This window comes from Patagioenas fasciata, chromosome 9 (genome assembly GCF_037038585.1).
Source record: "Patagioenas fasciata isolate bPatFas1 chromosome 9, bPatFas1.hap1, whole genome shotgun sequence".
Classification (NCBI taxonomy): domain Eukaryota; kingdom Metazoa; phylum Chordata; class Aves; order Columbiformes; family Columbidae; genus Patagioenas; species Patagioenas fasciata.
In genome coordinates, this window is record NC_092528.1 from 31,380,422 (window position 1) to 31,401,710 (window position 21,289).

Genomic DNA, 21,289 nt, shown 5'->3' on the forward strand with positions numbered 1-21,289 from the left:
GTCTGTCATCCTAAACCTCGCTATCGAGTGACAGAGCACGCACTGGATGCTGCAAACTGCGCTGTCTCCAGCTGGTTTGCACACAGCCGTGTGCGAGCCAGAGCTGCGCAGGAGGAGCTGCGGAACAAAAGCCTGTAGGAGCATCTCCCAGGAGGCTGTTCCTGGCGGGGGTGGCTGGTGGGGCCCCAGGGGGGTTCCCTGAGCGGGGCTCTGCCGCCATGGAGCCGGTGCGGCTGCCCCGCTGAGTGCTGCCCTGGGGCGCTCTGCTCACCACCATGCCAGCCCAGCAGAAGAAAATCATCTTCTGCGTAGCGGGGGTGCTGAGCTTCGCCTGCGCGCTGGGGACGGCGGCGGCCGTGGGGACACAGCTCTGGGTGACGGGGACCATCCTGTGCCAGACGGGAGCTCTGCTGGTCAACGCCACCGGCCAGGAGCTGGACAAGTTCATCGGCAAGATCCAGTACGGGCTGCTCTCCGGCGAGCGCGTGAGGCAGTGCGGGCTCGGGGGGAGACCTCTCCAGTTCTCATGTGAGTAGCAGCAGCGTTCGCATTGTTTAACAGCGCCCAGCTGAGGGCCGGGGAGCCAGGGGACAGCTGCCTGGTCCCCCCGCTCCGACACGGAGCCCACCGAGCACAGAACCTGCCAAAGCAAATGCTGCCCTTGCAGTGTTCTGATCTTCAGGTTCCAATAACTTATTTTCTAATGCAAGTAAAGCCACATTAACATTTTCAACAACCTATATTTCAGTTACAGATATCTACATTTCAAAATGTCTGTACTATTACTTTAAAAAAAGAATATTTTTGTTTTTCAACTAATCTCCGTCATCTTCCTCTGTGTGCGTGTGTGAGCGGCACATCCTCTGTGCACCCCCAGAGGATGAACTGCAGAAGCAGGGAGCTCCTGGAAGAGCTGGGGCACAGAGGCTTTTAGCTGCTGGTGAGCAACAAAGCAGCCAAAAAGTGAGCGATGTGCTGAGTTAACGGGCAGGACGGCTGGTGCTGCCTGATCTGCAGGGTTTCTGTCTGACATAGAGGATTTTGTCACAGGCTGTTAGCAATGGTTTTGCTTTACATGTAATATTCATAACCTATTTATATCTTCAGGGATAAGAAGATCAATAAGATGATCAAGTGAACACAGTTTATATATAGCAGCATGTTAAACAGACAATAACAAACAGCCGTTTATTGTATGTATAAGATGCCACCTGACACTATTACAAAACCCAGTTCAGAAGCATTCTGCTAAAACAGGACTGGGAAAGTGCTTGCATGAGTCCTTGAAGGCAATGTAAGGCTACCAGGCTCGGTATCAGAAATTATTTGCTATATGATATTTTTCAAAATTAGTAGACCAAATGAATGTAATATACCATTAAGATGTGCCAGCTGTAATCGAATTCCACCACTAGTCTATCTGTACAGCTGAAGTTCTCCCCTGGACTGCCTTGTTTGCCATCACAATGTGAAGATATCCCACCCGCTGGTTACAGGCTGGGGTGATTGCCAGAGGGATCCACTGGATCCCAAGGAATTATTTATCTGCTGGAGCCAACGCTTCATGAACCACAGCTCCCGTTTCCGCAGCTCACGTATTCCTCACTCTGATACTTCTAAGCCTTGTCATCCATGTACCTTGCACTGGGCCCCCCCCCCCCGTACATTGCACCTGGTTGTGGCTGAAACACTTTAAATTACACTGTTAGTGCCACTGTAGCGGTGGTTTGGAAAGAGTTTTAATTCTGTGGGCAATGTGAATGAATGTTGCAGCTCTGAGAGATCATACAAACGTGCAGCTTGTTTGTGATGATTTAACAATATCAATCATCACATATATTTTCAATATCTTGCAGTGCTACACACAGGTGGGCTCTGGATGGGTGCGAGTACTGCAGAGCATTTCCAGCCCCAGGTTCCCCAGGGTTAGAGGAGGTGGCTCTCACTGTGGCCATACGCTCCCTATCTGCACCCTCAGGAACCACCTGCAACTGAGCTTTCCTACCCAAAAGCAGTTGGGTGCTCAGTAAAATCTGCTTCTGCTAGAACTGTTCACTTCAGAGCCCAAACACCACCAGCAGCCGGTTCCCATTGCCCAGGGCCGCGGCAGCCCCGTCCCACCCCCTCCGCCTCTCAGAGCCCCCGGGAGGACAACATACACATCCATAGGTTAATGCACCGAGCTGCACGTCAGTATGCTTGGAAAAGGCACTGAAAATAGGGTAAATGATTTAGTTCTGTGTTTGCTCCCATTAAATGCTCCCCTCTGACCACCATCTCTCTTCTAATTGTAAATGAAGCTGCAGTGCCAGCGGGGCTGGGAAAGCCTTCTGCTCCATTTGCTGCTGCTGCTTCCCATCGGCTGCCGGGCCAGCCGCTCATTTTCTAAAGGTCGCTGGCGTGCATACACGACACAGTTTCATTCATTACACTGGAGGAATGTTTTCCTTTCAAGACAACATAGCTACTGGAAATCAATTTTTCCTAATATGTCACATATAAAATTTTAACGACATAAACCACTATCAATGCAGGTGCCAAGGGAAAGACTCAATACAACGCAGTAACGTGTTTTCCTTAAAATAAACAGTGTATCACTGTATTATTGACTACACAGCTGTACAGCTCTGGCAGGTGAGGCAGCGGTGCAGAACCGGTGCCGTTCCCTGCAGAATTCCCGGAGGGGAGGGACCCCTCAGCTTTTCCTTGGCTGCCCTGAACGGCAAAACTGTACCTTACACCCCGCTGACAGTACAGCTGCTTCTGATGCTTGCGGATCCATGAAATATGTCATATGAAGTCAAATAAACACAAGGCCTAGTTTCTACAACATGCTTTGTCTTTTAGCATGATGACATAAGGAATGTCAGCAGCAGCGGCACAGCTGGACAAGGGCAGCCAGCAGCACAAGTCACCTTTCCCACGGGTGAACTCTTCCTTTAGGGAAACGGGTGAACGTAGCAAACCGGCAGTTCTGCTGCACACAGCACCTGCACACACCAGGCCCTGGGGCAGCTGGCCCAGGACTCCGTGTGTCCCCTTGTCCCCTGTGCGGGTCCCTGGGCCACTGTTCTTGCGGGCGCTGCCTCTGCTCCCAGCCGGCCACCAGCAACTCCGGGGGAGAGTTCCCTAACACAGCATCAAGAATAGCCTGCAAACATTTGCTTCATTAATTTCCCTTTCATTTAGTCAGGGAGATAAATGGACTTGATGACACATTACCCGCTTCTCGGTGTTTACTACATGGAAAGCTGCAGACCTGTTTGTGGGTAAATGTTTTACAAGGTAGAGTCGTTTGTGTGAGGCTTTTTTACTCTCCACGCACTACAGCTGCAAGGAGGCAGCACCAAGGCATTATTACCCCCACTTTAGTTGTGCCCCTGTGGATCAGGAGCAGTTGAGTGTGTTTGATGGCTCCTTCTAAAGTACCCGTTGTTGCCAAACAAACACAACTGATTAAAAACCGTTCTCTCCTAACAGGTCTGAGTGATTACCCCCTCACACCCTGGCTAAGCAAGATCACAGTTTGAAAGAGTAGCTAGAAAGCTGCATAAAGATACTTAAAGGGTTCCCAAATTTTTGCACAGGTAGCCAGACTGGTGTTCCACGGTGGAGCTCAGTGAGACACGGGCAGAGCCGCGGCCAGCGGGCAGAGACACGGCCAGCGCGCAGAGCCGTGCCCAGCAGCCGCACCAGCTCCCACGTGTCCCACGGCCACAGCCCCGCCTGGGGCAGCTCATTTGACAGCAAATGCAGCCAGAAAGTTTCCAGCTTAATATTGTATAGTGCACGGTGAAAGCACAAATAGCAGCTTGGCAGATGATGGGCACGTTACCCTCCACCTCACATCTGTGTGGTCCAGTGTCTGAGGAACAAATAACCCCAAAACCCAGCGCTGCCCTGCACAGTGCCCACGAGTGGGGAGTTTGTTCTGCCCGCAGCACAAACCACAGATGGCCTGACTTCTAAACCAGCTTTGCCTAATGTGTATAATAATGTTTTGTTGGTTTTGTTTTCAGTTTTTCCAGATTTGCTCAAAATTATCCCTGCAAGTATCCATGTCAGTGTCATTCTGTTCTGCACAGTCCTGATTGTCTTTGCTCTGGTGGGAGCGGGTTTCTTCATGTTCAACGCCTTTGGCAGCCCTTACGAGACCCTGCACGGCCCCGTCGGGTTGTACCTCTGGAGCTTCATCTCCTGTGAGTTCCTGTCCCGGTTTTGCGCGGTGACGGTGCTGCTGCACCGGGACAGCACCCGGCGTGTCTGCTGCGTGCCGTGACCAGGTTATTGGTGTAGGAGACTGTGCTAAGGGCTGCGGCTGCATTGACTTTGCTTTGCTAGTTCAGAGTCAGGCAGGAAGGCAGATGATTTTGCTGTATCAAAACACGTTATTTCCAAACTGCAGTTAAGAGATAAAAAGCCAAAACCTGCGTGCGCGCAGGCAGCGCGACGGGGGACAGGTGCGCGCAGGCAGCAACGGCACCTCCAGCCCTTCAGCCAGAACCAAGTCCCAGGAGCCGGGGCCACAGCACATGGTGAGAACTGGAATGGCACTAGAGAGGGGAAGTCAGTGCTGCGACTGCTGGCATTCGCCAGGATGGGAGGTTTCCAGCCACATAAGCGAGAGCCCCACGCACACCAGCAAGGCTTTCTCAAGGGAGGAGCTGAGAAGCAGAGAGGGACAGACTGACACAAGGTGCTGTAAAGTGGTCTCTGAAAAGCCACGGCCACCAGGGACAAGGGGCCACCCCTGCCTCTCTGCCATGTACAGAGAAGGCAAACCCATTCTCTGCTGCTGGCTTGGCTGACGCAAAGGTTCACTATTACTTTAGAAGGTATTATGAATTACTACCACAATTTAATAAAGGACTTAAGTGCATGGTTCTCTATAAACATGTAGACAGTTCAGTTATGTTTAATGGGACAATGAGCAGCTTAAAGCTGAAACAGAACACAGACACTTTGCTGAATCAGGGCACTAAAGCAGCCATACTAAACATTACGGGTCCTAAGCCAAATTCAATTTAAAAAGCTTACCATTTCAGTAACTGTTGGCTTGGATTCTCAAACTAATCCCTGCTAAAGCTAAGTTCCAGCGGCCACAACAGCACCGTAACACGGGGTTTGGTTGTGTGCAGCGGCCTCGTGGCAGGGACCGCGGGGACAATGACACCTCTCTCTCCCTCCCTCCCAGGCTGCTGTGGTTGCCTCATCATGATTCTCTTCTCTTCGGAGGTGAAGATCCATCACCTTTCAGAGAAAATCGCCAACTTCAAAGAGGGAAGTTTTACATTCAAGACTCACAGTGAGCAGTTTGCAGACTCTTTCTGGGTCGTCCTGGTGTGCTCGCTGGTGCAATTCCTGAACGCCGTGCTGATACGGCTTGCGGGGTTTGAATTTCCCTTCTCAAAAGCAAAAGACTCGGGGACAACCACTGGGGCAGTTGACCTGATGTATTAGAGTTACATCACTCAAGAACATTTCGAGCAGAGAGGCTCATCACCACTACATTCAAGAAACACCTGATGTACTAATTTGTAAACTACTAACTCTAAATAGTTTTTAAAAAAAATGAAAGTTTCAAATGTCATTATGGCATATGCAGTAAATAAAAGACTACATGCTGTTTGGCAAGGTCAAAATACCCTCTCCTCCTTGGGGCAAGGCCTTATGAAAACATTTGCCTTTTATTCCTGGGAGGTTATTTGGCAAGTAGGTTGTATGAAGAAAACTGGTAACACTGACAGCATTGAACTGGATCCGGAAAGTAAGATGAACGGGTTGCAATGGCAGCACACACAGTCACCAGCAGCTCTGCCCTGCAGCCCTGGCGGAGGCGAGGATGAAATGGTCACTGCGCCAGGGCAGCACAGAACACGGCACCCAGCGAATCTACAGACAGCAGAAGAGAACAGAAGAGGCTTCGCTCCGGACACACGCCGGGCTCCACCCCAGAGTCCCAGCGCTCAGAAGGGGCACGGGACCACGCGGACCGCTAGCGGGACAAAGCCCAGACACGCCACTGACACCCAAACCCGGCGCCACACGCCTGGCAATGCCATTGTTTCTGTCCATGCTGCTCTTTTGGGTTTTTAGTTTTAACGAGCCAAGCTGCAACTCTGTGACCCTGGGGCCCCCTCGTTTCCCTGTGCGATCACTGTGGCTTGGTGCTCGTGGGTAGGAAGCTGCCCATGGCAAAGCGCAATGCAGGGGAGATGGGACTCGGTCCTGTGCGCCTGAGCGAGGAGCCGGGCTGGGGGCTGCTGGACAAACCCTCCGCAGCACAGCCCGGCAACGAGCACTCCCCACAGAGAAAGGGGCGAGAGCAAGCACCCCACACGCGGCACCGCCACGGTCACAGGCACACAGAACCCTGCCCAGAAAACCACCCTGCTAACTCTCACTCATCAGACAACCCAAATAACAAAGTGCAAACCCTCAGCAAAGGGTGACAGTGGAATAAGTACTGCAGCCGGCACAGGGCAGCTCAGCAGAGCCTGGTGAGGAGGTTCTCCAGCTCCAGGCACACAGGAGGCCAGAGCAGACAAACACATCAGCCCTTGCACCCTTGAGCTTCTGCAAGTCGGGTAAAGCCACCAGAGGGCTCACCCAGGCACTACTGAGCCAGCCCCTGATTTACAGAGAACAAACCAGCATTTTCCACCAAACACCATCTCCGTGGGTTACCTGGGTGCCCTGGCCGTGAGCCGCTGCTTGCAGGACATGGAGACAGCACTGAGCTCACAACAGAGGAGGTGCAGGGGGGAGCAGCCTCTGCCTGGCTGCCCATTTATCTGTGGGGCCACAGGTGAGGAGCGACCCCACCTGGGGCCATCAGCCACCTGTGCCCAGAGCCAGAGCCGGCTGCTGGGAACACACCTGAGAGCCGACCTCGCTGAGTTCTGTGCTGCCTTTTTACGCTTTTACTACGAATGGCGAAACATTGCTGGGGCTTTTGTAAAAGGTTTGTCAACCACACCTCTAGTCCACGAACTCTTTCCCAAAGCATCCCTGCCTCCCCAAGCTGCACTGCTGCCCCTGGATCTTAACCATGTGTAGGGGCTCCTGCAAGTTGCCATGACTCATGACTTCTTTCATTATTTTCTTCTTAATTAATATGTATATTCTTCTTAATGCATCATTTGTATTACATCTCGTGGTATTGTTCACTACACAGTGAAAAATGAGGAGCAATATTCCATCCTCCTTGCCCCGGGTGTTTCATGACTCTGCTCCGCAGCTCCGTGCCAGCTCTGGCAGTCGGCAGCGTGCAGGACCGGACCCGCCGCATCGCGCCGCACTCACCAGCATGAGGCCGGCCCTTGTTTTCATTTATATCCAGTTCCTGAGGCATACGTAACAACTTCTTACTAAGGAAACAGAATTGAGACAATATTTGTGTCTGACCAGCTGAAACAAACAGAGCCAGCATGAGCTGCTCAGCTCCGCTGCTGGGTGAGCACAGCACGGACCTGTCACCACTGTAACCCATGAGCATCAGCTACACAAGTGTCACCCTGTTTCATTACTAGTGTATTTCATTGTTTAAAAACGACATTTGTATGGTGAGGATAAACATATAAGTACATTTTGAAGTTTCTTGAAAATCATGGTTTTTTCGTATGCAGTAAACAGCCGGTGTGCACGTGTGTCTGTGTGCGTGCAGTGAGCCCCCAGGAACCTGCCCCTTGGAGCGGTGTGACGGCAAAGCGTCCCAGACACTCGGGTTGGGAACCTGGTGGGTGCTCTACCCTTTCTATAAGGAACCGTGAGGCGGGGAGGGTTTTTATGTCAGTTTTTAGGAAGCTGGAAGACTGGAGCCCCTGTAGCACCACTAAAGAGAGCAGCTTTTTTGCCGATGAAGCCATGGCTCCTGTGGCGGGAAGGCAGAAACAGGCGTTTGATGCCCTGCGCGCAGCCTGGCCCCCATGCTGTCCGCTTGCATAGCCACAGTTTGAGCCACGCTGTTCAAACCACCCTGCGGAGGATGCGAAGCCGCCCAAGCTGGGGCATCCAGCTGCCCCCACCAGAGCCCGAGCAGCCCAGGTGAGTGAGTGGAGTCGGGCTCAGCTCCGGCACATCAGCCCAACCTCACGTGTTTTCCACCAAAACTCAGGCAGATACCCCCAGTTCTCACAGACCGACAGAGAAGAAGGAAACCTGTCAGGTATCTGTGCCCCAGCAGCACAAGGCCGGTGAGCTCCCTAGATCGGCTGCAGGGTCCCCGACCCATGTTCCCGACTCAGCCGGTGGCAGCTGTCACGGGAACACCACCCTGCAGATTCCGCCTTTTCCAGCTCATCTCCCCGGTGAGCTCGACTTCACAGACATCTGCTCAGTCTGCGCTTTCTTTCCCTTGGCTACCACATCCCGCTCAGTGCCTGCAGCCCGGGCTCCATCCCGCCTGCCATCGCCCCGCACAGAGGAGCTGTCCCCGCCGGAGATGTCCCTCTGCGGCACCGAGTCCCGGCCAGCCCCGCGGAGCCGTGCCCAGGCTGTCATTGCACCGGCACGCTGCTCCCAGCCCCGCGGAGCCCTGCCCGGGCTGTCGTTACACCGGCACGCTGCTCCCAGCCCCGCGGAGCCCTGCCCGGGCTGTCGTTGCACCGGCACCCTGCTCCCAGCCCCGCGGAGCCCTGCCCAGGCTGTCGTTGCACCGGCACACTGCTCCCAGCCCTGCAGAGCCGTGCCCGGGCTGTCGTTACACCGGCACGCTGCTCCCAGCCCCGCGGAGCCCTGCCCGGGCTGTCGTTACACCGGCACGCTGCTCCCAGCCCCGCGGAGCCCTGCCCGGGCTGTCGTTGCACCGGCACGCTGCTCCCAGCCCTGCAGAGCCCTGCCCGGGCTGTCGTTGCACCGGCACGCTGCTCCCAGCCCTGCAGAGCCGTGCCCGGGCTGTCGTTGCACCGGCACGCTGCTCCCAGCCCCGCGGAGCCCTGCCCGGGCTGTCGTTGCACCGGCACGCTGCTCCCAGCCCTGCAGAGCCCTGCCCGGGCTGTCGTTGCACCGGCACGCTGCTCCCAGCCCCGCGGAGCCCTGCCCAGGCTGTCGTTGCACCGGCACACTACTCCCAGCGCAGACACGGGCTGTGACCAGCGCTGATGAAAGATTAATCACGGTGTGACGGCGGGAGCTGCCATCGCGCAGACGGGACGCGGGCACCTCGAGAGCCACCGCTGCCGGCAGCCCCGGTCACACAGCCCCAGCATCGCCCGGGAGCCCATGGGGGACAGGGAGGCCGAGCTGGAGGAGATCACCAGCAAAATTTCAGACCTAAACAAATGGAGAGAAATTTTTAGTTTCCATGGGTAAGATTTTTATTCTGCTTCATTATCGTGCTTTTAGTTCCAGGTAGTTTTTAATATCATTTTTTAAAGTTACGTTTTATTACAATACTTCTGTGACCATGGAAAATGGTCTTTGCGTACCCAGCAATGCAAGTAACTACAGCTTTTCCTTTCTTTTGGGGTTCTTTTCTGGCTGGTGTTCTGTTTCTTCACGTATCAGCAACACCTTCGTCGTTTGTGGGGTTTTTAATTTGTATTCTATTTTCCTCTTTCAGTTTGGAAATCAGTAACACAACCCACCAGGTAACTGTTTCTCTGAAAGGTAACGTTTTTTGTTTGCCCAGTGTTTTTGTGACTGTTCACCAGGTTAGCGTGTAGAGGACATCACACCTGTATGTGCAGCACAGCAAACAGTTCCATGGGCATTTATTTCTTATGCTCCTCCATTAAGAAACACTCATTTTCCTCAGATATTTTAGAGGAATGTCTTCCTGATCTAAAAGTGGTGGAGCAGTCCAACATGAATCAACCTTTCTGTCTACAGGTAGTGGTTTCATTCTCAATTTTAGAACACACGGTAAGAAAAAACAACCAAACAACCGAAAAACAACACATAACAAACTAAGACTTCTGAAGTGTTTGGGAAACCCGCAAGGCATCAGCGTTGGTCACTGACCGTCTGCTCCTCTCCCTGCCCAGGGCAGCGCTGGCCAGGGAGCCCCCGGAGCCCCCGGAGACCCTGGAGCCCCTGGAGCCTGGGACCCCCCGCACGTCCCCCCCGCCGTCCCCCGGCCCCTCCTGCTCCCTGCGGCCACGGGCGGCCGTCCCATCTCCTCGGCCATGGACGCGGTGAGCAGTGCCACGAGTGCACATGAGCAGTGCCACGAGTGCACATGAGCGGTGCCACGGGTACATATGAGCGGTGCCATGGGTACATATGAGCAGTGCCATGGGTACACATGAGCAGTGCCATGGGTACATATGAGCGGTGCCATGGGTACACATGAGCCGTAATCTGATCTCACTAAAAGAAAGAACCTGGGAAACCTTACCGGGCGCTACGGCACACTGCTGGGCTGCAGCCTGTCGGCTGGACCAGAGGTATAGAGTTGTCATGAGTTATTGATGAGACTTCTAAAGAACATAGTTGCAACATAACCTTAAAACCGAGATGCCATAATTCTCATCAGAGAATAGCTCAAATGGCAAAGTCTAACGTTGCCCTGTTCTTTGGTGCTTTCCCAGCAAACAGCCTCAGAACAGAGGCAGAATTTCAGATCAGTGAGCTATTTCTGCTCTGACCTCAGTACCTGGTTTGGGGGGCACTGGTGTCGGGAGCCGTCACCAGCAGCGGGAGGGCGCTGGGGGTGATGGCAGAAGGGTCCCCAGCGCTGGTGTCACCGCCCATGCCCTCCCACACCAGACCAGTCCCCAGCCCCCCGGGCACAACCTTAGTGAGAAGCCCAAGGGCTCCATACCCGAGGGGGAGCCGTGGGCTGGGCTGCGGTACCAAGCGCACGGCTGAGAAACGTCCCGGCCCGGTGAGTGGCACCCGCCTGCCCCTGGAGCTCTGTGCCGGTGCTGAAAGCGCCGGCTGATGAAACCCAGCGATACAGCCAGAGATCGCAGGCAGATCTGGTTTAGCTGGGAGCTACTTGGTTGTTTGATCACACGCACTGAACCTGCACCCCGGGGCCCCGCTGGCGTTACAGATCCACGACACGGGATGTGCAGCAAGCTGACCCCAGCCCGTCTCTCTCCTCCTCCAAGGGGCTGCGGCAGCTGCTGTTTGGAAATGTGTCCCAGCGCTTCAGCTGCGAATGGACACAAGCGTGCTTCAGGTTCCGCGAGCCGTACTCCGACCTGGCCTACGCTTTGGAGGCAGAAGAGGTAAATGTGTTGGTGCACTGACCGGCACCGTCTCACCAGCAACTCAGCCACTCACAGCAGGGAGTGCTCTGCACACCCACAACCCACACCTGTACCCTACACGCTGCACCCCTGCAGCCTCTGCCTGCACCCCACACCTGCACCCCTGCACCCCACACTCTGCATGCCTGTACCCCTTGCCTGCAGCTCACACCTGTACCCCTGTTTCTAGGGGGGAACAAGAGCCGTTTTGATGGCTGTACAAGCACACATCATTAAATACCTGCTCTTCGTAAGAAACATGGAGTATACTCACCTGGAAAGGTAAGAAGCTGAGTCTCTCCCCTCTTTCCTTGCATTATTTGGACTAAGTCAGACTGACACCAGCCTCTGCGTTCAGTCAAACCAGACTCCAGTTCAGGTTTGCAGCTACAGACGGGGATTTTCACCCAGGAGAAAAGCCGTGTCTGGCTCCCAGGCAACGCTTTTTCCCACCAAAACACTTGGTTTTGTAGCAGTAGCACTGGGTTCCTCGTCCCACCCCTGGCACCGCGGCCGCAGCCAGGGCAGTGCTCGGGCAGCACCAGTGCGGCACAGGCGCTCCGGGCTCAGCCCTCGGTGCCGGGACACCCGGGGCAGCCCCGCCGGGGCGGGAGCCCCACGGCAGAGAGGTCGCTCCCAGTGTGTGGGGAGCACATCACAGCAGCAGTGACAGCACCGACTGAAGAGTGGAAATCTCCAGGCAGATGGCACAGCTGGATGCACAGCTGCCTCCCGCACAAACCCCTTGGCTCTTGTGCCCCCACTTGTCAGGGCTGCCCGTTCCCCATCACTGGGTACCGCAGCGGGGCAGCACCCTGGGCTCCCACCAACCCTTGCTGGAACGGGGCTCAGCTGCAGGGGGGCTCTCAGCAGCCCTAGGGGGGCTCTGCCACAGACCCCCCTCCCTGGCCAGGCTGTGCAGGATAAGCCGCAGGGAGCAGGGGACAGCGCTGGCCGCGGCCCTGGCGGACACGCTGTGGGCAGCGGGAGGAGGAAGGACGGCCGTCATCTGCCTCATCACCGCCGCCGTCCACGCTGCGCCGAGCAGGGACTGCAGAGCCGACAGCTTCACGGAAAAGGTGAGTGTGAAAACACCTTCTGCGAACAGGAGTTTCTCTAAAGATACGTTTGGCCTGAAATTCTTAAAGACAAGAAAGGTAAAATCTCATAAAGCTGTTCGCTAGTTTGGGGGCACCCTTAACCGTGGGTGCGCCACCCCACGTCCCGGTGCCGCCCGAGACACTCGCGCCCTGGCAGCGGCTTCTCCCAGCCCGGTGCCCGCGGGTTCGGCTGAGCCGCCCTCCCCGCGACCAGCGCGAACCAGCGGCCGCGCAGCTGCTGCTCCAGCTCCCGTGCGGAGCTGAGCTCCTCAGCTCAGGAGGGGGCAGCAGACTCCTCTCCTGCGTTAGTCTTTCGTTTGTCTAAAGGAAGCTCCGGATTAAAAAGCTTGGCTTTTTGGTATCATGAACATCTCCTTTACAACATCCTTCCCTGCGCTCATGCCCAGCAGATCCAGCTCTTTGAGTGTGGTGAGAAAGCTGCAGCTCAGGAGTTCATCTTTGACCATATAAACTGTGTAAGTAAGTGATGTTTGCTTTATTCTGAATTATTTTGTTGCTTGCTTACATCTTATTTCCCATTCGAAAGCGAAGCTGATGGAGATGGATGGTATCGCGTTCAGCAGGCGTTCAGACATTCACTACAGTCAGTTCGTGGGTCGTTTCCAGCCTTTCCCGCTCCCACTAAAATCCCCGGGACTTTACCACCAATGTCAGCACTCCGTCCACAAATGCCGGGCAAACGGAGCAGCACCTTGTCCATTACCCAAATATGAAATACTGGTTCTTGCATCTTCAGCAGAAATCCGGGAAAAAAGCGTATAAAAACAGTTTAGTCAATAACTGGAAGTTTCTTCTTTCTTTTTTTTACCTGATTCTGTTCAACAGAATTTGTTACAAAATCTTCCCCGAATAACACCTTGTTCAATTGGCTCCACATGCTCACCAGAGGCTGGATTTAAGCAGAGGAATTGTTTTAATTAAACACCATATATGTGCCATGGCTCCTTCCCAGTGATTCCTTCTTTCTTTTTCCAGTTCCAGGGTGAAGGAAGTCATGGGGTGATCCTGTATTTATACAGCTTGCTTTTCTCCAGGACACTGGAAAGGTACATTTCGCTTGTTTCTGTACTTTACTTACATCTTCCTCTCTCTTCCCTGTTTTACTGAATGTCCACTTCCAGTGGAAGGCGGGGAAGCTGCTGTCCCAGGGGCGGGTGCGACCCGCACGCCGCGTTTGATGGGTACAGGTGTCACACACCAAAAATACAATAACCTGCACGCTGCGTTTGATGGGTACGGGTGTCACACACCAAAAATACAATAACCCACACGCTGTGTTTGATGGGTACGGGTGTCACACACCAAAAATACAATAACCTGCACGCTGCGTTTGATGGGTACGGGTGTCACACACCAAAAATACAATAACCCGCACGCTGTGTTTGATGGGTACGGGTGTCACACACCAAAAATACAATAACCCGCACGCCGCGTTTGATGGGTGCGGGTGTCACACACCAAAAATACAATAACCCGCACGCCGCGTTTGATGGGTGCGGGTGTCACACACCAAAAATACAATAACCCGCACGCCGCGTTTGATGGGTACGGGTGTCACACACCAAAAATACAATAACCTGCACGCTGCGTTTGATGGGTACGGGTGTCACACACCAAAAATACAATAACCCGCACGCTGTGTTTGATGGGTACGGGTGTCACACACCAAAAATACAATAACCCACACGCCGCGTTTGATGGGTGCGGGTGTCACACACCAAAAATACAATAACCCGCACGCCGCGTTTGATGGGTGCGGGTGTCACACACCAAAAATACAATAACCCGCACGCCGCGTTTGATGGGTACGGGTGTCACACACCAAAAATACAATAACCCGCACGCCGCGTTTGATGGGTACGGGTGTCACACACCAAAAATACAATAACCCGCACGCCGCGTTTGATGGGTGCGGGTGTCACACACCAAAAATACAATAACCCGCACGCCGCGTTTGATGGGTACGGGTGTCACACACCAAAAATACAATAACCCACACGCCACTTTTGATGGGTACGGGTGTCACACACCAAAAATACAATAACCCGCACGCCACGTTTGATGGGTACGGGTGTCACACACCAAAAATACAATAACCCGCACGCCACGTTTGATGGGTACGGGTGTCACACACCAAAAATACAATAACCCACACGCCGCGTTTGATGGGTACGGGTGTCACACACCAAAAATACAATAACCCACACGCCGCGTTTGATGGGTACGGGTGTCACACACCAAAAATACAATAACCCACACGCCGCTTTTGATGGGTACGGGTGTCACACACCAAAAATACAATAACCCGCACGCCGCGTTTGATGGGTACGGGTGTCACACACCAAAAATACAATAACCCGCACGCCGCGTTTGATGGGTGCGGGTGTCACACACCAAAAATACAATAACCCGCACGCCGCGTTTGATGGGTACGGGTGTCACACACCAAAAATACAATAACCCACACGCCACTTTTGATGGGTACGGGTGTCACACACCAAAAATACAATAACCCGCACGCCACGTTTGATGGGTACGGGTGTCACACACCAAAAATACAATAACCCACACGCCACGTTTGATGGGTACGGGTGTCACACACCAAAAATACAATAACCCACACGCCGCGTTTGATGGGTACGGGTGTCACACACCAAAAATACAATAACCCACACGCCACGTTTGATGGGTACGGGTGTCACACACCAAAAATACAATAACCCGCACGCCGCGTTTGATGGGTACGGGTGTCACACACCAAAAATACAATAACCCACACGCCATGTTTGATGGGTACGGGTGTCACACACCAAAAATACAATAACCCACACGCCGTGTTTGATGGGTACGGGTGTCACACACCAAAAATACAATAACCCGCACGCCGCGTTTGATGGGTACGGGTGTCACACACCAAAAATACAATAACCCACACGCCGCGTTTGATGGGTACGGGTGTCACACACCAAAAATACAATAACCCGCACACCGTGTTTGATGGGTACGGGTGTCACACACCAAAAATACAACAACGCGCTGCACGGAACCAGGAGTTCCCCAGTGACACAACAGTCACTGTCACAGTTTCTTTAAACACAGAAGAATTCCGCCAGGGTGACCGTGCTGGGAGGGATCACCGGTCTTTCTAAACCCCATGTAATTAGATTTGGTAAAAGATGCTTTGGAAAGGTACAGAGGCAGATTTATACCAACATGAAACATGATTCATACTAATTTGACACTATGGTAGCTATTTAGCAAAATAACGCCCTGTTGCCTCCACCAGCTGTGTCCGGGCCGCACCGGGTGCTGCCGAGGCCGTTCGCAGGAACTGCACCCACGGGAACCCCAGCGCGTCCCAGGGTTGATCTGACCCTGAATTTGCACCTTAATGGGACAGCCCTGAAGGGCAAGAGCGCCCGCTGAGCACCCGGTGCTGGTGGGGCCAGCGCTGCTCCGCCAGGGCAGCACCGAGGGGCCGGGGCAGCCCAGGGAATCCAGGAGCCCATGCAATTTCTCCCTGTTTCCTGTCAATCAGACATTACAATGATCGCCTCTGATGCTATTGTAACTCCTTGTGCTTCCTCCAGGCTCCAGGAAGATTTAGGCTGCGCAGCAACTCCTCTGTTGAAATCCAGTTCTGGAAACATCACCTGTACAGAGGTAAGATTGGCCTCATTCCTCATCTTCATCCACACCTTATTTAGCAAAAAATTCTCAGTTGTTAATCCAATGAAAAAAAATGCACAAAGCCATGGAAAAGTACTTTGCAAATGTTAATAATGACTGTCTATTTAAAAAATGGATGATGATGACGACAATAATAATAATAATAATAATTATTATTATTATTATTATAAAGCCACGGGTAGTTGGGTTTTCCTCTGCTGACCATGGGCACAACAGAACCGGGCACAGGACACCAGCTGCCATTTTGCATGGGGCCTTGGCTCTGTGCCTCATGGCGTGCCCATGGCTGTGTCCCAATGGCTGTGTCCCCATGGATGTGTCCCCATGGCCGTGTTCCCACAGGCCCTGCTCAGCCTCCTCCTCAGGGGCCAAGCGATCCCGTGCGAGCTGGACGTTGGCCATGAGCCGCGGCGCGGCGGTGCCGGTGGTGGCGGTGGCGGGGCCGAGCCGTGCCGGCGCAGCCCGGTGGGATACCTGCGTGGGGGCCGGGCACCAGCGGAGCCACAGGTGAGCTGGCACAGCCCCGCGGCTGTACCCCGCCTCCCCACAGCGGACAGCAGGCTCTGGGGACAGGGACCGCCGTGACCCCGCTCTGTCCCCCAGGTGTGCCGCGGGCTGCGGACGCCGCGGCTGCCCGTCTGGCTGTGCAGCACTGCCAGCAGGCTCGGCGTCCTGTTCAGCACCGACGTGCGGCTGCTCCGTGACTGGCGCGTGGAGAGACGCTTCCCCCTGCTCCTGTGCAGCGGGCGGCGGGCGCAGAGCAGCACGGCACGGCTGACCGTCGGTACGGAGCCGCGCGCGGGGCACGCGGGGTGGCTGGCACACACCGACCACGTATGGCCGGCATACGGGTGCAGCTGGGTGTGCCGAGCTACACAGCTCGACGGTCCGCATTTAACGTATACACACCCACAGTGTAAGCAATAGTGACCTTTCACAGAGGAGCCTACTCCAAACAACAGCGTGAAAACACACAAACAAACACGGCTTTGACAGGACTGTGGCCATTTCAGGAGGGGTGATGCTCTCAAGCAGGCGGCCCATTGCTGGGAATAGCTGTAGGGTATTTTCTATAGGGTGTTTTCTACAGCAGCACCACCTGCCCTGGCCCGTGTGCCCCAGCCGTTCCCCAGCACGGCGGGCGCTGTGCAGGGGGTGCAGCCGAGGCTGAGATGTTCAATGTTGGGGCGAGCGGTGCTCCCAAGCCCACCCCAGCCACGGGGCGTGCAGCAGTGACCACCAACCGGGCACAGCTCATCATCTCCTCCGAGCACAGCGCCACGCGGGACTTCACCATTGTGTCCCCTATTCTCACATGAGGGCAAAGAGTTTTTCTCAGAGAAGTGGCAGGTTTTCAGGATACAAGATGCAACTATCGCTCCTGTGTTAAGTACTCACTACAGACATATCGTTTAACACCATGTTTCACCTTCTGTTGCTGTGAAGCCCCCTCAGTCCCACAGGAGCACCCTGCTGAGTGTGGCGAAGCCCCCACACACCCACCCCTCCCACGGGACAGCCCCAGGAGACAGCGATCCTGGAGGCACAAAGCACAACGGGAAGCAGAATCGTTTCATGATTCATTCAAAACTTTGAACAAACCTATTTCTAATGCAGCAAGGCTGGCGTGCAGGAGGGGTTAACAGCCCGTTTTCAGCAGCTACCTTAGACGTAAGCTTATATGTTCCTGCCCAGCAGCAGGTGCCACCATGGCCCTCGTGTTCCACCTCCGGTTCACAGCAGGAGGACTGAACTGCTCCTTGCAGCTTCCAATGGGTTGTGAACCAGGCTGTGTGCTCAGGATGCGAGGTTCTTGGTTTTCTGTGCCGCTGTGCACCATTCGCCTTCGCTTTCTGAGCACCCAGCCCCTTTTCCTCACTCTCCTTGCACTGTGACATTTACAGTAAGACACTTGAAACCACCACACTAAAGTCAGCATCTGCAGGAAAGAAGGGTGACTGGAGACTCACGGTCATGATTCACAGCGTGACTGCAGATAAGGATGTGTGCATCTGCTCAGAAAACAGCACGCAAGCACGCCCCGCGAGGAGCCAGAGCTGGGTCACAGCACCCGAGTTCCCCCGGCGGGGCAGCCCCGGCTCTGCAGCACACACACGCCATGCAGCCCCTTCTGCTTCGCACCTCAAAGTCTTTTTAAGAGGGCTGGGGTTTCCAGACCTTTTTTAAACTGTGTTTCCTCTTCAGACACTCATTCACACCCCTGGGAAGTGGACCGGAGCGAAGACCCAGGGAAGAAGCGTCCGTCCCTGGAGATGGCCATCAGGAGCAAGTGGGCAGGGGCGACCATCAGCTGGAATGGGACTGACCCCTTCTTCTGAGGATCCAACAGGACAGACCCCTTCTTCTGAGGGGTCCAAGGACACAGACCCCTTCTTCTGAGGGGTCCAATGGGACTGACGTCTTCTTCTGAGGGGTCCAAGGAGACTGACCCCTTCTTCTGAGGGGTCCAAGGAGACTGACCCCTTCTTCTGAGGGGTCCAATGGGACAGACCCCTTCTTCTGAGGTGTCCAATGGGACTGACATCTTCTTCTGAGGTGTCCAATGGGACTGACCCCTTCATCTGAGGATCCAAGGAGATGACCCCTTCATCCGAGGGGTCCAAGGAGAATGACCCCTTCTTCTGAGGATCCAATGAGACAGACCCCTTCTTCTGAGGGGTCCCTGCATCTCCCACTCACTCCCATCTCCACTGAACACTGGAGTCCGGAGGACAAAAACCAGTTTCATCAGCAAACCAGCGTCTGGCGCGCCGAGCGGCCGTGCTGCTCGGAAAGGCGCCGGGGAGCCCGCGCCGGGGAGGAGCAGCCGCAGCCGACGCTGCCTCGCTGCACATCTTCCCAGCGGGCAGGACGCGGGTTCTGCTGCCCCAGGACAGCTGGCAGAAAAGGGGGCAGCGATTTGCTTTCCTCCCATGCCAGGAGAGATGTTAAAGAAATCCCGGTGTCTCTTAAGAGTGCAGTGGAAGTGAAATCAATATTAAGAGCTGACAATACTGCGTGCACCTCATTTATTTAATCCAGTGTGTGCAACTGCTGCAGAGGAGTGGCGTACGCCTCACTCAAAAGAGAGAAGCAGCAATGTGTTTTATCGAGGTAAAATAATAATTTGACAGAGTTTAATTAATTAGATAGAATTAAACAGTTAAAAGTGGTTTGACAAGGTTCAACTAGTTTGATGGCAAGGTTCACCTTATTAATTACTGCATGGAGGAAATATACAGAGGAAAATTAAGCACGGGCAGGCACATCGCTCTTCACTCACATTAACCACTTTTCACTTCCTTTTTTATAGACACCACCCAAAAAAGACCTGTTAGTCATACCAAAATGTGTGTTGCTAACGACAACTGTACTGAGAACAACAAACCTTTCTGCAACTGATCCATAACTCTGGTTTAAATGATTTGAATTAAACAACAACAACAACAACAAAAGAAGTCATCGCAAGCAGCCTGAGATTCAACCCAGCTGGGATGAGGAGCCTGCGGGTTAGCAAGTTAACGTGGGGGCTGCACTGGTCATTGTCCCCCTTCTTCAGCTTCTGCTCAATCCGGAGCTGTGGGTCAGCTGGAGCACCGCGGTCCCTGGGTGCCTGCAGCCCTGGTGACACCGTGACAGGCGTGTCCCCGCTGCCCAGGCACCGCACGGGAGCTGGGGCTGCGCTGCGAGCACCCACAACCAGGGGGCATTGGCGAGACGGCAGCCCCAGTGCCGGCCGCGGCAGAGCCGGAGGGTGCTGGCAGGTGCAGGGGGTACCCTGTGTCCCCCCAGAACCTCCTGCCAGACCAGGGAGGCCGCGCTGCCCACCAGAGCTGCCGCACCTCGGAGCCGGGGACAGGGGGGTGGAGAAGAGCCCACGCTAAGGTAGGGGCCTTGCAACAAGACACGGCAAGGCAGCACTCGTTTGAACTGGGAAATACCAGCACACGCTCATGCAAATAATGAATTAATAACGAATGCTTGAAACTGTGCAGGAAATGCTAACAAAGCTTGGTCACCCAGCGCGACGCGGTACCTTGCGAGGTTACGTGTGCCTTCTAATAGCTGAAGGGGTTCCTATGGAGATAAAAGGGTGCAAAAACCGGCCTTCTAGCGCTGTTTTCCACGGCGAGGGGGTAGCGCAGAGAGGGGCCCCAGGGTCACCCGGTCCGTGCCACCCTTCACCTGCCAGGACCGCACAGGTGGGGGAACGGGGGTCAGGAACGGGGTCCCCAGTCCCTGCAGCCACACCATCGCCCCCAGAGCTCCATCTCACACCCCTGCTCCCCCACACCCACTGCTCCCCATCCCGCTCACAGATCCGCGTTCAGGAAATGCCGGTCTGTCTGCTAAAGACAGAAAAAAAGAAGAGAAACCACGCTGCCCCATGATCACCCACCCATGGGCGTTCCTCCTTCTGCCCCCACGTCCTCACGCCTTTTCACAACCTTCTTGCAGCGCAGGGCTAAATTTAAACTGATAATTTCCCTCCATGAGAACTAAGCCCGTGCTCATTTCTGCAAGGTAACATCACGCTTCTGGATGCTTTAAAAATAAGAAGCAACAATGACACAATCTGGCCATCTGTCAAACTTGTCTGAAACCCCCAGCTCCCGCACCCCAGAAAGCTCTGCCCTCGTGACAGCACCAACAGCTGCGGATTTTCACTTCTGCTCCGGAAAACTCTGCGGAAGACAAATGAACCTTGCAAGACCTCACACATCCCGCAGAGATGCGAGGCTGCTGTCATTCCCTGAAATCACAGAATCACGGGATGGTCTGAGTTGAAGGGACCTTCCCAGTTCCCCAGTGCCACCCCTGCCATGAGCAGGGACATCTTCACCCAGACCAGGCTGCTCAGAGCCCCGTCCAGCCTGGCCTGGGATGTCTCAATTCAAACACCGGGCTCAGCCCCGCCGGTCACCGCTGTCACTGCCCGCGGAGGCGACACGGAGCCCCGGGAACGGGGCGGGGCACGGGACATCCCGGCAGGACAACCCCGCGCTCCGCCGGCGCGTCCCTGTCGCTAGGGGGGCCTGGGGACAGAACGACGCGGGCTGAACCAACCCCTGCCGGCAGCGGCGGCGCTGAATCGCTCCCTGCCGAGAGCGCCGGGCGCTGAGCTCCCGCCCCGGCGCCGGCTGCCGGTGCCCCCGGAGCGCTCGGCCCGCCGGGCGCCCTCCCCGCGCCCCCGCCCCGCACGGCCCGCCCCGCTCCGCGCCCCCGCCGCGGCGCCGCCCCCCGGAGCATGCCGGGAGCGGGGCGGAGGCCGCGCGCAGC

The 21,289-nt window shown here is 54.9% G+C and overlaps 2 protein-coding genes across 2 annotated transcripts; both read left to right on the forward strand.

The window, feature by feature from the left end:
- The first annotated feature begins 52 nt into the window (after positions 1–52).
- Positions 53–7,649, forward strand: CLRN1 (clarin 1). Its single transcript, XM_065844815.2, has 4 exons — positions 53–528; positions 4,020–4,259; positions 4,300–4,311; positions 5,195–7,649. Exons 1-4 carry the CDS (start codon positions 276–278, stop codon positions 5,458–5,460), a joined length of 771 nt encoding a protein of 256 aa, XP_065700887.1. The 5' UTR covers positions 53–275; the 3' UTR covers positions 5,461–7,649.
- Positions 6,192–18,348, forward strand: MINDY4B (MINDY family member 4B). Its single transcript, XM_071812303.1, has 18 exons — positions 6,192–6,354; positions 6,809–6,957; positions 7,948–8,046; positions 8,247–8,309; positions 9,109–9,308; positions 9,563–9,609; positions 9,758–9,831; positions 10,595–10,828; positions 11,058–11,177; positions 11,389–11,480; positions 12,112–12,277; positions 12,709–12,774; positions 13,295–13,365; positions 15,910–15,982; positions 16,352–16,379; positions 16,449–16,534; positions 16,613–16,793; positions 18,215–18,348. Exons 1-18 carry the CDS (start codon positions 6,192–6,194, stop codon positions 18,346–18,348), a joined length of 2,046 nt encoding a protein of 681 aa, XP_071668404.1.
- The last annotated feature ends 2,941 nt before the right edge of the window (positions 18,349–21,289 follow it).